At 30.1% G+C, this 16,097-nt stretch overlaps 1 protein-coding gene across 1 annotated transcript in view; it reads right to left on the bottom strand.

Moving 5' to 3' along the window:
• Positions 1 to 14,822, bottom strand: part of LOC136796316 (E3 ubiquitin-protein ligase HECW2-like) — a gene marked incomplete at its 5' end in the record, with an annotated part of 17,700 nt that extends 2,878 nt beyond the window's left edge. The window contains 7 exon segments of the mRNA XM_067049766.1: positions 1,781 to 1,861; positions 4,099 to 4,251; positions 6,124 to 6,309; positions 10,361 to 10,523; positions 11,941 to 12,088; positions 13,284 to 14,621; positions 14,715 to 14,822. Coding sequence (XP_066905867.1) covers positions 1,781 to 1,861; positions 4,099 to 4,251; positions 6,124 to 6,309; positions 10,361 to 10,523; positions 11,941 to 12,088; positions 13,284 to 14,621; positions 14,715 to 14,822 — 2,177 coding nt within the window.
• Positions 14,823 to 16,097: the final 1,275 nt, after the last annotated feature.

The raw sequence follows: 16,097 nt of genomic DNA, 5'->3' as shown, positions 1-16,097 counted from the left end.
TTTTTATTTGACCTTGTCATCTTTAAAGCTATCTTTTAGATATGAGAATAAGTTAAAACTATATAAAATTCCAATTATTTTATTTTAAATATTTTTTTAATATTACAGCATATAATTAAGTATAAAGATGAATAATCAACAAATGAAGAATAATTTCCACATCATTCCAAAAGAAAGTTACAATTACAGTTCAAAAATAGAACGATGAACAAGGAAGACAAAGTGATGCAATGGTATGATTCCTATTTATGGCCTCTTAAAACAAACAGCTGACTCAAAAATATTTCATGAGTAAATTGTGTCATTAAATGATGATGTACTAATGAGAGATAAGAAAAATTCTAAGCAACGAATATTAATGATGCTTATGAGTCAAATTTAAGGGCAATAAAATTAATTTACTGAATCTTAATAAATTAGTTAAAAACATAAATATAAATATCAATTTTTATATTAAGATGTTGAGGTGAAAAATAAACTTCCTATATAATATAAGTATTCTCTATTTGCTTGTACAAAGTTTTGGTTTCCCCATCTTCAAGTACTAATATTTCTACAATTGTAACATATAATTTAACATTCATCAACGAGCAATCCTCATAACCAAAAATATCAACAATACTGGTAAACTACAAAACTGAGACAAAAACTTTAATATACACTATGCATATAGTGCCTATAATTTTTAATTATGTAACCATAAGATAAAATTTCGAAAAAGAAATGCATATACTTAGCAATAAAGTAAAATTGAGGATTGAATATTGATAATATTCTAAAAGAAGTTTATTTTTCACCACAACATTTTACTATAAAAAGTACAAACAACCTAAGAAATCAAATCAAATGTGTATATTAAATATTTAGAGATTCAATAAAAGTAAAAAAAAGGAACAATAAGATTTTTTTTACTAAAAAAAAAATGCATCATTCTAGAACATGGTTTGTAGGATACCAAACCTGGCTTTGAGAATGTCTCTAGAATAAAGCATTAATTTTTATTTTATTTTTTTAAATGCTATCAAGTTTTCTTTTTATGTTGTGAGGTATCAAACTATGGTATTAAGCGATGATATGATTTTTTTATTAATGTTAACCAAGGATTGGATTTGAATGAAGTAAAAAAAAAAAAATGAAATAGACAACTTACGCTAGTAGAAAATAAAAATTGAAGATTAAAAAAAAAACAAATAAAACCTTTTCCAAACTTCTATAAACCTTTTTTAATTTAATATAATATTAAATGTAGAGATAAAAAATAATGTTATGATTTGTTAATTTTTAGTTAAATAAACTTATTTCTGCTGAAGAGTAGATTTCATATTTCTAGATTTTACATTTTCTAACATTTCCAAATTCATAGAAAATTTATATAAATAATTATTAAACTATGTATGGCATTATATATGAAGGAGTTATGTTACAAATGGTAAATTTTAAGAAAATGTATGTTTTAAACAGAAACGTTGTAATCTGAGAAGCATTTTATCAATTTTTCGGCACTCTCCAATACTTTGGGTATTTCTTAGTAACAATAGTAACCAATGTCATTATTAACTTCCCCCCTATGATCTTATCAGCTGTAATAATTTTTTTAACAAACAACAAATAAAAATTTCAATTTATTTTTTAACTAGAAATTAGTAAAAAATAAATTTCTGAACATTGATTAATTATTGTAAAAAACATTTTTATATAAATACATTTATAATTTTTATAAAAGCATACAATTTGTTGAATGAATCATTTTTACGTATATTAAAACTTTAAATGTTCTTACTTTGTCGTTGTAGGCTGTAGGAACTTCTTGTACTCTTGAAGATAGCCCAGAAGGTCCTGGACGAGGAGGAGGTATGGGCGCCTAAAATAATAATATATTTTTTAATCACATGATAAACATAAAAAAGGACCATAATATATTTTTTAATATATATCTGTACCTTGCAGTAAAAGGACCCTATGTTTAAGAACTCATTTTGAAATCTTGGACCATTAGATCATACTAAAATGCTCAATGTTTTAAACTAATAATAATAAAAAAATTCCTTTCAGTAATTTATTTATGTTTAGACTATTTTAATAAGAGAGGATACAAAAGCTTTACAGGAAAAAATTTATTAAAGTTAAGGAAATTATTTTGAAAAATAAAATTATATAAATTTTTTATTAATATTACCCATATTGAAATTTCATATGAAATAACCAAATAAACAAATCACAAAACTTGACAGAACAAAATAATAATAATAAAAAAGACACCAAAAATAATCCTTGATTCATGGGACAAGCTGATATGAAATTAATAAAATATACATTTCTTTAAATAATATTAGTTTATTTAGATTTATTGATATGTATACAAACTGTAATAATATATCCCTCAGTAAATGAAAGTGTTAAATTTTATCTTTAAAACCAGTCTTTTAGAAAATTTATTGCTACAATTTTTGTAATATCTTTGTAATTTATTTTCTAATTTGAAAAAGTAAAATTTTAAACAACTTAAGTAAACAACAATATATTTTTTTTTAATACAGAGGATTATTAATAATAAAAGAATAAAAATTTATTTATATTGGAAGAAGATAGTTGACTGTCTGAGAGATAGATAACCTTTAGCCCTGACGAAGCCCTGCAAAGTTGGGCGAAATGTTGGTTAACAATAAATAGTTATTTCTTACTATTTTGAAACCTTTATTGACTGCCACCCAGACTATCTTCCTCTAAAAATTTGTTTACTTTGCTTTATAGTTTAACCTCTTATCTACAAATGAAAAAAAACTAAAACTAAAAATTAAGAAACTGATTAGCATATATAAAATCATACCAAACTGTAATAGAAAAAAATTTTTTTTTTCCTTCCTATATGAAAGAATTTCATTATTAGGTTAAGTACATATAAAAAATGATTTAAAAAAAAAATGACATCATAAACAAATGTTTGAATCAAGATTACAGAAAATGATGAATAAACATTCTGCAATCTTAAGTAACATGTACAATTTTAAATTATGCTATTGTTTTCAAAATCTCTTTCAACATGGAAATTTATGAGAAACAAAATATTTAAAAAAGAAAATTTCTAACAACAAATTATAAAAAAATCACAACAAAATACCTATTGTAAGGAAAATAAACTCTAAGATGTTTTCATAAGAGCAGTTTCAAAGTTTCTTTTGTTTTTGTTTTGTAATAATTTATTTTTATTATTTAAAATTATCTAATAATATTTTTACATTGCAAATAGTTAGGGGTGTTAATATCAGTGAAGTTTATATTAGTATGGAAGGAAATTCAAGCATCGGAAAGATTATTTAAAAACTTCTGATAATAATTGGAGACTAAAGGAGAAAAACGGAATTTTCATTTTTTGCTAAAGATTGTCCTTGAAGATAATCAAGTTAGCTGAAACGTTGGACTTTTAAAGTATTAATAGAGAATGTTGAGACTTAATTGGATACAATTTATTTTATGTAAATAAAAAAATATTATGCCTAGTTTTAGTTAATTTTATAATTTTGCACGATATAATTACATTTTCAAAGGCTGCCCTATTCCCTGTTTATAAATGTTTTCTAGGTAAGATAAGGGACTATCAGAAACTGTTGTTACTCATTTAAAAAAAAAAAAAAAGGAGTTACCTTCGTTTTTCTCATTTAGTCTAAAAATTACTTCAAAATTTGAAACTGCTCAAGTAAAATATTACTAGATGATATTTTATTATAAATACTAAGATAAACATACAATGTGATAAAATTAAACAACAAAAAATAAACATTATCCTTCAAAATAATTTCAACAAATCAAAATAAGGCACAATTAAAAAAAAAAGGGCAGAAATGTGACAATCATGAAAGATTAAAAATAAATAAAACAAATAAAAAAATTCAATTAAGCATAATACACAAACTAAACTAAACACAAAACCTATTTATATAAATCAAAACAAAAGAAATAAATATGCAAGACATCAGACATGCTCAAATACAACAAAATAATTAAAGAAATAAAAAAAAAATATGTAAATTTCCAAAAGTAATAAACAAAACGAACAACACAAAACAAACACAGAGGGATCGAGCAAAGCTAATTCCTTACGTTAGCGAAAGCGAGATCTTGTTCCCCTGCAGATCTGCTCCTTCGCCTCAGTTGCCAAGCTCCCAACTTGTGCGGATTAAGGAATGGAATCTCCGACGGCACCCGTGGGTCCATGAACGTTGTTCTCTTGTTCGTATGATCGACAAAGAACTGCTGCACTCCAAAAGTTTGCAATGACGGAACATTAGTTGAGAGAGGAGAGTTAAAAAATGAAAAATATTTGAAGAAAGACATCTATAGATCTCGCTAGCATCAAACATTAGAGAACTCAGAGAGTGAACTGAGGAACCGGGAGGAAGAGAGCTAACGTTTAATGACTCACTTACTCATTCCAAGATAAGATAAGTAAGTTTTTCTCCATTCTTCATTTGAATACAGTTTAAATTTACATTTTTGAGGATATTATTCATAGCTAAACTAACTTCCTAAGTGACTAATTTGAAAAAAATTATCAAAATGTTACACAATTTTATTCCAATAAAATATATTTTTTACTAATTTGTTTAAACATCTGACATTCACTATTCAAATTTTTTTTTTAAACCTCTCTTATCCTACCTTAAGGTCATAAATGGAAACAAAATTGTTCTTAATTCATATTAAGTCCATAGTTTTTAGATATTAAAATTAGAGTTTTGAACCTTTCCGTTCGAGTCATTGACCAAATTTTATTGCTACAGATATAAATTTAATTTTTTTAAAATTTAAAATCGCCTAAACGTCAAAAACTCAAAATATAATACAATGTTTTAATAAATATATATTTATTCTCTTCTTGGAAGTTACGGGATTATTGTGTTCCTCCTCCAGCATTGTATAATTCACGGTTTGTTATAAAAACAGTACAATAATTTTATTGTTTGATATCTGATTATAAATAGAGAAAACCATTAATAAATAAAAGATTAATTTATTACTTGTTTTCTCTATCTATTATCAGAAATCAAACTATAAAATTGTAGTGTTTTTATAACAAACCATGAATTATATTATGCTGGAAGGGGGATACAGTATCCCAAAACATTCAAGGAGAGAACAGGATACAGAATACAGGATAAAGTATCCCAAAACATTCAAGAAGATAATAAATATATTTATTAAAAACATTGTATTTTATTCCAAGTTTTTGACCTTCAGGGAGTTTTAAATTTTATTTTATTTTTAAGTACAGGACATATCAAATAATAAATCTTTACCACTATAGCCCATGAATGGTCAGGAGTGCAGTACTTTGTAAGGAAGTACTGCTATAAAACCAAAGGTGATTTGGTCAGCATCACGCTCGACCGCCAGACTTTTTTCCAATTAATGAGTCTGGATAATCCTGGAGGGCTCCTGAACTCACGGGATTTGGTCAAGGCAACAGCTACAGAATAAATAGTTATGTCACAGTCGGATTTGACCCTTGGAGCCTTTGAGTTAGTATCACAGTGCCCTACCACTGAGCCACCCCACTCCCCACAGGACATATAATGAAACAAATTAAATTTTACTATATATTTAGAAAATTGTGAATCACCCACTAATACTGGGTCAAATCAGGCAAGTAAACAAGTAATTAGAAATTAAATTATTTGATGATATATAGCAGTGAAAACGCTTATTTAACAAACAAAAAAAGATTAAATTATAGAAGACGGAGACACAGTATTCCCTAAAAACCAAGAACAAAAAGTATACAAATTAAGAACTATTTTGTTATAATTCTTGACCTTAAGGCAGCATAAGAGGTTTAAAAAGATTTGTACATTTTTTATTAATTAAATAGATCCTTTGAAGTCCCAATATTTTTAATTTTGAGGAATATCTCAAAATGTCAGTGAAACAATGTAATAAAATAGTATAATAAAAGATTGTTTTACGGCACAAAACTAGAATCAGAATTGATTTGCATATTAATAACAACATCAATAAAATGAGTAATTTCTTTAGGAAACATTTTATGTCTTGGATACCAATTTTCGATTTGTTGTACATGTATCAGTAGTAATTAAAAAAAATATATATATATATCAGCTAACATACCTTGCCATTTCTATCGAATTTTGTTTCCCAACCCCTGGGAAGCTCTTTTAAGGGATCAGCGAAAAAGTTGATAAAAGCGACAAGATCTCTGTTGTGCTGGTATCGCTCAAACGCACTCATATCCCTCCGAATTTTCGATATCATGTGCTTCAAAGACCCATTACGGTTGTAAAGTGCTAATCCATCCTAAAAAAAAAAATAAACAAATTAAAAATTAGATTACTTATTTAATATATTGATTGTTTGAGAGTGTTTTACATTAATATTAATACAAACTTTAATAATCCAAATTTACTCCCAAGTTCTTATTTTAAAACTAAAAGATAAGACATTGAAACTTCACCTGCTATATTACATATTGTAATATCCTCTTTTATGAGTAAATAGTAATTTTTTATATATAAATGATTTTTAGTATGTTTTATGTTATGTTTCATTTCAATATGTTTATTTGTAGTATTAAACTTAAATTCAAGCAAACCAATTTTGTTCAATAAAATATGCAGTCACCAAAGATACCGTTCAAGGCCAAGATGATGGCATGTGTCCTGCAAAAAGTACGTTGAATCGTGGCCATGTCGAGAATATTTAAATATTTTAAAAACTTTATTTTAACTTCCTATCATAATTGAAATTACAATACATTTAAGGAAAAATAGAAGTCCAGAATAATGTTCATGAAGAAAATTGTGGCTTAGGCGCGGGCGGGGAATGATGTTTCCTAGATGAGGAGGTTCTCATCATCTCTTGTCCAGATCAAGGATGGACATCTTGAAAAAGAGGACATCGAAGTGTCACCAAAGAAGAATAAGGGACTCCTTGTTTTGGATCACCAAACAACACACTACAGTGGATAGTGAGTAAAAAACTTTTATAGGACCTATGCTTTATTCCATTAATACTTGTTTGCTGAAAGATTGTTTACAGCAAGTGTTGGTTTGTTGAATAAGAAAACAAAGAAAATCATCAAAAGAAGATTCTATGAAATTGGTTAGGTTTTGTTTTACCTAAAATTGAATACATTTGTAAAAGGGATATAAATTAAATTTAAGTGTTTAGAAGTAAGTAAGTTAGAAACTCCTTTACTGAAAAATTCACATTGTGTAGATTACCATACTCTTCTCCCACATTTCTTCTTAATTAACAATCAAGGTATGTGGGATATACTCTATAAAAATAATAATAACAGTTAAACTATGTTGCCTCCGTTGTCTTCCTGCTCAAAACAAAACAGACCAAAGTAAACAAGCAAGATAAGGATTATATTTTAAGCCTTTATTACTTTATAAATAACGACAGATTATTTGTTGTTTGCATAAACTCCGGCCTAATACGTTGAACTTTCCTTCTTATTTCCATAGATAAGCTTTACTACGTAAAATTTTAAACACACTGGGTTAGCTAAGGAGTTAACATATGCCGTAAAAGATGAATAGTAAATACTAATGATAGTGGAGAAATTTTGCATGTTTAGTTGTAATACTTACAAAAACTAATTTAATATTGCACAATATAACAATCATGATTATAAAATAAGAACAACAGTATAATAAAAGGGGGCCATACGACAGATTATTTGTTGTTTGCATAAACTCCGGCCTAATACGTTGAACTTTCCTTCTTATTTCCATAGATAAGCTTTACTACGTAAAATTTTAAACACACTGGGTTAGCTAAGGTGTTAACATATGCCGTAAAAGATGAATAGTAAATACTAATGATAGTGGAGAAATTTTGCATGTTTAGTTGTAATACTTACAAAAACTAATTTAATATTGCACAATATAACAATCATGATTATAAAATAAGAACAACAGTATAATAAAAGGGGGCCATCAGAAAAATAGGATAATAAAAGGATAAAATTGTGAATACTGAATGAAATCAACAATAAATAATTTTAAAAGTAAACAATAGTCAATCCTTCCCACACCTCCTGGCAGCTCACAAATTTATAAATACAAGGACCATTCGCTGAAAAGATTTATTTTTCTCCAAATTGTTATTTAATTTTTTTTAAGTTTCTTCCAATTAACTATTTCCAACATTGAGCTTTGTAAATTAAAGAAACAAGAACCAATCAACATGGTTATAAAATTTAAAAATTGAGATGGCTGGGGTACACCCTCAAAACTCGACAAAGCCTAGAATGGAACTCCAAGGGCCAACAAAGACAGGGAATTCCAAGAGAGACCTGGAGGCGAACCCTGGATAAGTGTGAAAAGCAGGCCAGTCGTGATCTGATGTTAAGGAACTTACAAAAGACTGAGATAGATGGCAGATCTTCATCACAGACCTATGTCTCATCCAAAGGTTTCCAGAATTTAATCATCAATCATTATCATTCATTATACACACTACTTAGGCAGTAAATCATTTATTAATAATTAAATATTTTTATCATTAATATATAGTGTAATATGCTCTTTTTGTGTAAATAGCATATTTTGATGTATAAGGGGTTTTTAATATGTTTTCTTTTATGTATCATTTTAAGATTGTTCATTTGTTTTGTTTATCCAAAAAGCAAGCTAACCAAGTTTCATTGTTTATAATAACTTCGTGATTCCAAACAAAGCCAAGATGGCGGTACGTAGAATCAATGCCACATTAAGCAAATTCAGATATCATAAAAACTATGTTAACTCATCCCCTCATAATTGAAAATATAGGAAATTAAAGGAAAAATAGAAATCAAGAAATAATGCTAATGAATAATATTCAGAAAGTAAATCATTTGGAAAAATCCCAAACTATTGTGCGACAAGCGATGTTTACATGGAACCTCAAGGCAGGTTTTGTTTGGAAGGGAAGAGGAGTTCTGTTGGTGGCGCCAAGGAGAGAGGAGTATGAAGAGGTGGTCGTCAGTTTCTGTCAAGAAGGAAGCCATATTTGATGCTAGGACAGGACAAGAAGATGAGAACAAGGAAGGCGCCAAAGAATCAACAAAGGAGGATCGTTAGTATATAGAGCTTGGTTAGTTTGGTTATAACTAAGTGAGAATATATTTGTAAAACAGATTTAATTTTAATTACTTCAAATTATTGTAAATGCCTGTTCTGATTGTCTAGTAAACATACGCCCTGAGATTAAGAGTCTCTCTCTTTCTTTTTATATAATAAAATTAAGAGTCTTTTTTATACTATAAAAGTTTAAATATAATTCTATTATCCATTTGATATTAGTGTTTTTAATTTGAACCCAAAGTATCTCTTTATATTTGAAAAAAGTTTAAAAACTATTCAGATTCTTTTTATTTTTATTTTTAATATTTTTAAAATTATTACAATAGATATTTAATTTATGAAACAAGAATTCAGGATGGCCCAGCATAGTTTTGATTTTAAAAATCCACACACATTAGAAACAATAAATCATATTAACAGAAAAATAATTGAAGCTATATACATATAAAAAATAAATAGGACACATGTAACTTAATTATATTTACTGGATACAGTTCTCTCAATTCAGTGTAGTGTAGTCTACTAAATTCTCCAGTTATCCTTTTTCTGTTCTTCCCTTTGTATAAGTATATAATTACCAAAACAGAATAATAATTTAGGAGGTATTTATTGGATATATTGAGGAAAGTTACTGAATACTTCAAAAGAATTTATACATAATTTCAAAATAATAAATGAAAACTCCATAGTAGTAAAATTCAGTGGTCTAAATAGACCCTAAATCAAAGAGGGAAATTCAGATTTATCATGTAGGGATAATACTGATGGATTACCGAGAAAATTTTGAAATCTGATCATTCAAAAGTTTGAATGGACGGGCTCAACTGTGAAAGTGAAGGCTGCGAATGCTTCGTTAATAAGTTGTGTTTCACTTTAATCTTGCAGCATATGCCAAAATAATGATCAAATAAGCTTTCTGCTTATTACCAACCAAAAGAGACATTGCATAAGATCCTTAACTGTTCGATATCTAATTTAAAAGTAAGCATCAGTTGGACTGATAATATAGGGGCCTTAGTGATTCAAGTCAGTCGCATCAGTCAGGTTTTGACTATCATTTTAAATAACCCTTAAGGTACAGGGTTAACATTGCTTTGGTTCGCTAAAGTTTTCATTTTGTAACAAAAGCATTTCTAACATTGACATTGTCTACTTTCTTTCTGGGTTTGAACATAAATAAAATGAAATCTGATTTATCTAAATACCAGTTAAGTCAGAGCTAATATTATATTAATTTTCAATAAAATAAAATTAAGGATTAAACAATTTACCTGATTAGTATGCAAAAGGCTGAAGAAATCTGGTCTGGACAAAAATTTGATCGCAGGTGATTGATAAATATCATGATTTGGTAATTGAGTCGTAGTTCCATTATCAGGGGTATCTTCGACTTCAGGTTGGCGTGATGTGATGGTTCTTCTGATCGACTGATACCTGAAAATAGAAAAAAGTGTTTTAATTGTTACACATAGCAATGAAATACTTAATCCCTTTCATATAAATAATTACTGACACCCTAGAGTGTGATGAAGATACCGACGAGTTGCTTAGTGGTTTCCCAAAATATTTTATTACATTTACATTAATTTACAAAAAAAAAATTGACAAAATAAATTTATGGATTTTAGACGTAGGAAACCAGAAAGAGACTGAATATTATTGTGATTATAGGAAGTACCCTGAAGACAGAGGACTTCAAAACATCGGTGTAATGTAAATATTTTTAAAAATAAAGAAACATTTTGGTAAGGAGAAAAAAAAAATCACTAATTATTTATATGATATAAATTGAACCTTTCCAGGGTATAAGATTGGTGTATAAATATTAATCCCCTTCAATTAATTTATAAATCAGTCATTCATATTACAACTTCCCATTATAAAAAAGCTATTATGAAACATATATTCATGACACATAATTTAAATTAACAATCCGATAGATTTATAATTTTTAATAATTAATGGGTTAGAACCAATAAACAAGTAGCTCCATTTAATGAAACGCTCTTTCACATGAAGCAAAAAGTGAAGCAAAAATAGCTTCGGTCTTCAGTTCTAAAAATTTCGGCGATATAAGAGTTATAAATGTACCGAGGTGTTATTTGTACAAATCTAATATAAAGTATATGTATCTGGATTAATCCGTATGTCCTGTTTTCATTTATGGTTCCAAAGCCATAGAAGTTTTCAAACTAATAAGCTCAGAACTGAACCGTGTCCAGCATACTCCATCCCGACTTGGAGTAAAGGGGGGGTAAGCATTTGAATATTAGCTTACTTACATTATATCTACTGATATTTCATATATACTTAATTCTACCATGAGTGGTCAAATAGTGTGGTCTTAAACCAGAGGTTCTGAACTAGTGGTCCACTGGAGAGGCCGGTTGCACATATTTTATGAGGACTGATAAATCTTTATTTTGATAAATTTTAAATCACTTTCAACAAATAAATGTGAGATTAAAGTGATTTATAATGCTCATTTTCTTGGGGGAAGACTCCTTTATATCAATTCATAAGTAGGGGTGAGCAGTGTTTAACTCAATTTCAGATCTGGTGACCTGTAGACTTCTATCGATTGGGAACCAGAGAATTAATTAATTTTGACCAAAAATGTATGTATGAATTTACCATAACTGGATCTCCTAAAAAGTTAGAACACTAAGACTTGAATAAAACAATTCCTTCATAACAGAAACAGTACTTATAGGAACCAAAGCTTTGAACTATCATCTAATCTTGATCAATAACCAAAATAAATCATCAAGTAATCATATATTAGAATCCACAGAACTTCTAAATCCAAATATAACTTTGTAATACACCTGAAATAGTCTTATTTAACTACCTCCTGTCAAGTTGCTGCCGCTGTAAATCATTATTTGATGCCCTAGCTCTCGACAGAGTACTGTGGCTCGGTCTTTGCCAGGTCGTCATTCGGTTGATATGGTCGATATAAAATATTCTTCCATGGCTGTCGATTCTAGCTTCCCAATCTGTAAAAGATAATAAATATAAAATAAACTCAAAATATTATAAATATGCAATTATCAATGGAACAGTCATTACTATAGTTGGTAAGAATAAAATTGATAGATTCTATTCACAAAGCTTTAAGTCTCTAGATAAGCGTCAAACAATTCATCAATAAAGGCATCAAAATGTAGGTGTCGAGGTAGCTCAATATATTAGGTCCTGGTAACAGTTAAAGAGGTGAGGTACTCTATATCGGAAGGTCTTGACAATGAAAGTTCATAGGTTAGGTAGCTGGTTGAGTGGTGAATCGAAAGGATGAATTATATGGGAACTAGCCGTAAATCCTTGCAAGATGGAAACTTCACTCATTAGGGAACTAGCATACGATTGTGAAGGGTATGACAAGTCCTACAGAAACTAGCTATAGATCCTTGTAGGAAACTCCTTATGAATAAGAAACTAATTTATGGTCGTGAAGGGAAAGTAATAACCACAGCTGAGGAAGGTTATATAAAAAATCTGATCAACAAAAATAAATTCTCATTTTTGAAAGAAAAACATATTTTTGACCCCATAAAACAAAGAGGCCAGTGGAGAAGTTAGAACAACAATGAAGTGTACAAACTCTTGAGGGAAACAATGTAGTATAGACCATCAACTTGGGAAGACTGAGGTGGGCCAGTAATGTTACCAGAATGACGAATGAAATAGATTCCTAAAAAGCTACAAGCAGGAAAGTTGGACCACTCCAAGGATAGAGGCAGACCAGGTGGAAAGAGGTGGTTTCTAAGGACTCTTTTACCTTGCTGCATCTTCAAAACTGGAAAGTGGCTTCACAGGATCGAGTCACTATTGAGGAGTCAAGAGCCACATCAGTCTATAGTGCCATACAAGGAAGAAAATACGTGATTTTTGTCCTGATGATGCGTGAATTGGTGAAACATAAACTCATGAGTAGTTTGAGATACTCAAGGTTTTGTGATTGGAATCTTTTAATTTTCACACCAAAAATTTGTGCCTCTTACGGAGTTTTTCTATTTTATAGTAATTACTAAACTAAGTAAGTAAAATCAATATTTTTAAATTTGGAATTTTTATTTTCTGATCACAATAGTTTTGAGTAATTTCAAAAATAATTGAACAATAAAAATACCTAAAGGTAATAATAACATCTCATTGAATTACTTAAATTAAGTTCTTCAATAAAATACTTACAAGGAGGAAGAGGTTCATCATCAGTCGTTTCTACTCTCTGATGCTTGATAGATCTTTCAGGGATCGATGGTAGCCTCGTGGATGTTATGTGCCTTACCGGTGGTTGAATATCCTCTTCACTCGTATGGAATACTTCATCTTCCTCCTGCGTTCTCGTAACTCTTTGTGGCCTAGCATGATGAGTAGGAGTTGGAGGGCACTGTGGTACTTCCATCCTTCTCAACCTTGCCTCTGGGGGGTGACTAACTTGTCTTGACAAAGGCTTATGCGGCCTGATGGTAGTCATCAAGTTCTGGGGCTCATCGCAAGCAGAAACTAAGGAATCAGAACTCGAACTATGTGTGACGACTGTTGCTCCTTCTGAGGAATTAGATGTATTCATTGCTACCCCAGAATCAGTAGGAGATATGGGAGATAATCTAGATATGGTTTCGGGAACGGTAAGTTTTCCAGCAAGTTCACAAGGGATAGTCTCTTTGGTAGCTTGACTTGTTGAAGGGACAGGAGATTCACGTCTCGCATCAGATATGGGTTCGGAATTGGTATCTACTAGACTGTTGTCGTGTTCAGGAGTAGCAAGAGGTGCACAATCTCCATCCTGAACTAAAGACAAATCGACAGGCCTATCTTCCTGGGTCCTGTCCATACTCTGAAGACTAGAAGCATTGGATAACTCGTCAGTGTCAACAATTTCAAAACCGAAACTGTCTTCGGGATTAGTCATCTTCTTAGGTCTAGGAGGCAGTGTTGGACCCTCCGAAGGTTTATTTTTCCTATGGATTTCCGGAGGCCTCCTCAAGCCGATCGCTCTAGTCCTCTCCAAAGGGCGATGTCGAGGAGGTATTGTGCGGGGTGGCAGTGGCGGTGGAGGAGGTTCTTCACTTGGGTAAACTGTTTCATAAACCGACGGTGACGTAGCAGTCTTCTGACCCCAAATCGGATAATACTCACTCTGTTCTACTTCTAAATTCTTTTGAGCTTCATGAGAGTTCCATGTCGGCAGGTCTTTGGAAGATGTTCTAGAAGAATCTGTATCGGAGTCTTCCCGCTCTTGGTGAAGAAAGCCATTAGGAAGGGACGATTTCTTTTTGAGCAATCTCCAACCTTTCTTCCTGTACTTGGAAGATGTTTCCGGATCTGATTCACTTTCAGAGCTACAATTCGACCTGAGCCTAGCCATATCACTATGGCGTGGCAGATCTCGTTTCTTAAAGTCTTTTAACTTAGCCTTGTCGCGCGTTTGCTTATAAGCTGACTCGATATCCATAGGCTCTGATTGGGCCAAACAGGAAAATGAGAGTCCGCTGTAGTATCTAAAGCACATCATTTTGCTATTTTCTGTAACAAATCAAAAATTATTAAAAAATAAATATATATTTTTTAAATTTATTTAATTGACAATAATAATTAAATAATTAAAAATGCCTTTACCTTGATTTAATGTATCTTGTGGAAGCTCAAACTGCCACATAGTTGACCCAGTTCCAAGACCCAAGTCTTTTTTGTAGCGAACAATGCATGGTACTGGATTCCGTTCATCTGAAAATAAATAACTTTAATTAGATATTTTTTGTATTAGTTGAAAGAATAAAAAAGAAAAGAAAAATAGAATACACAAAAATATACAAGAAAAATAATGTAAAAATTTGAAATATTGAATAGTTTTAAATATAATGGTAAGGCTGTGAGACCTGTGCTCTTACAGGTATCCTAGAAAGCAGAATCTAGAGATTTGAAAGGAAAGTCCTCCATACAATTACAGGTGTGTCTAACAGTGAAATGCTTGCAGAGACTGGTCAGTCAATATCTCATGATATGAAGGCAAGATGGTGGAGGTTAAGATGGGTGAGACATGTGCATCCAAGCAATCCACAACAAGGACGCTTATACACAACAATGAATGACAGTTTAGCTGACAAGAGTCCACGTGGGAGGTCAAAAGCCAGATGGATGAATAGAATTGACAAAGCAGCATGCAGTTAACTAGGAAAGCAGTATCCCAAGAAAGGCGTGGAGGAGGCTGGTTTGGGCGCCCAAAGATCAGCATGATCTGTACAGCCAACCGAAATAAAAACAAAAATAAAAGTATTGGTAAGGAAACGGAAGAGCAAATAAACATTTTAGGAAAAATAAAACAAAAATTCAATTTTTTTATAAATAGGTACAATTGTAATAAACTACTCTCAAATGAACAGAAAAAATATATATTCTGATGTTTATTATACATTCTACAACATGTCACCATTCTAAAAAAAAAACATGTTAATATTCTACCACTGGATTAAAGTTGGTTTGGTACAAAGCTTATTCACAAAACCTAAGGGGACTCAAAGATCTAAAAAATTAATCAAAATATGGAAGGCCAAATATTTAATATATACATATATAGTAAGAGTTAAACCAGAGCTGTCTTTACCCCCCCCCTTTTTTTAATCGTTTTTTTTCTTTTTCAGATTGTTATTTGTTGTCTCTAAATTTATTTTTTGTTATATTTCTTATGAGTTTTCATAAATCAAATGAAAATAATTTGGAATTCCCTTGGTAATAAAAACAGTAGAAAATGCAGTTAAGTATATTTAAAGTTAAACTTTTTTTTTTAAATAAAAAGAAAGAAAAACATTTTTTTATTTTGTATATTTTCCCAGATAATAATTACTATCGATTTTTTTTTCAGTACGGACTTAACAGTCATTCCATGTAGGACAAAATGAAATCCACTTGATTAAGGGAAAATATAAGCTACAAGAAGATGATATTGGAAGAATATTAGATATATAATATATTAGAGGGATATAATGTAGCTTAATAAGATAA

This window comes from Halyomorpha halys, unplaced genomic scaffold (assembly GCF_000696795.3).
Source record: "Halyomorpha halys isolate HHAL.00 unplaced genomic scaffold, Hhal_1.1 Scaffold1436.1, whole genome shotgun sequence".
NCBI lineage: Eukaryota > Metazoa > Arthropoda > Insecta > Hemiptera > Pentatomidae > Halyomorpha > Halyomorpha halys.
This window is presented reverse-complemented; position numbering and strand designations above follow the sequence as displayed.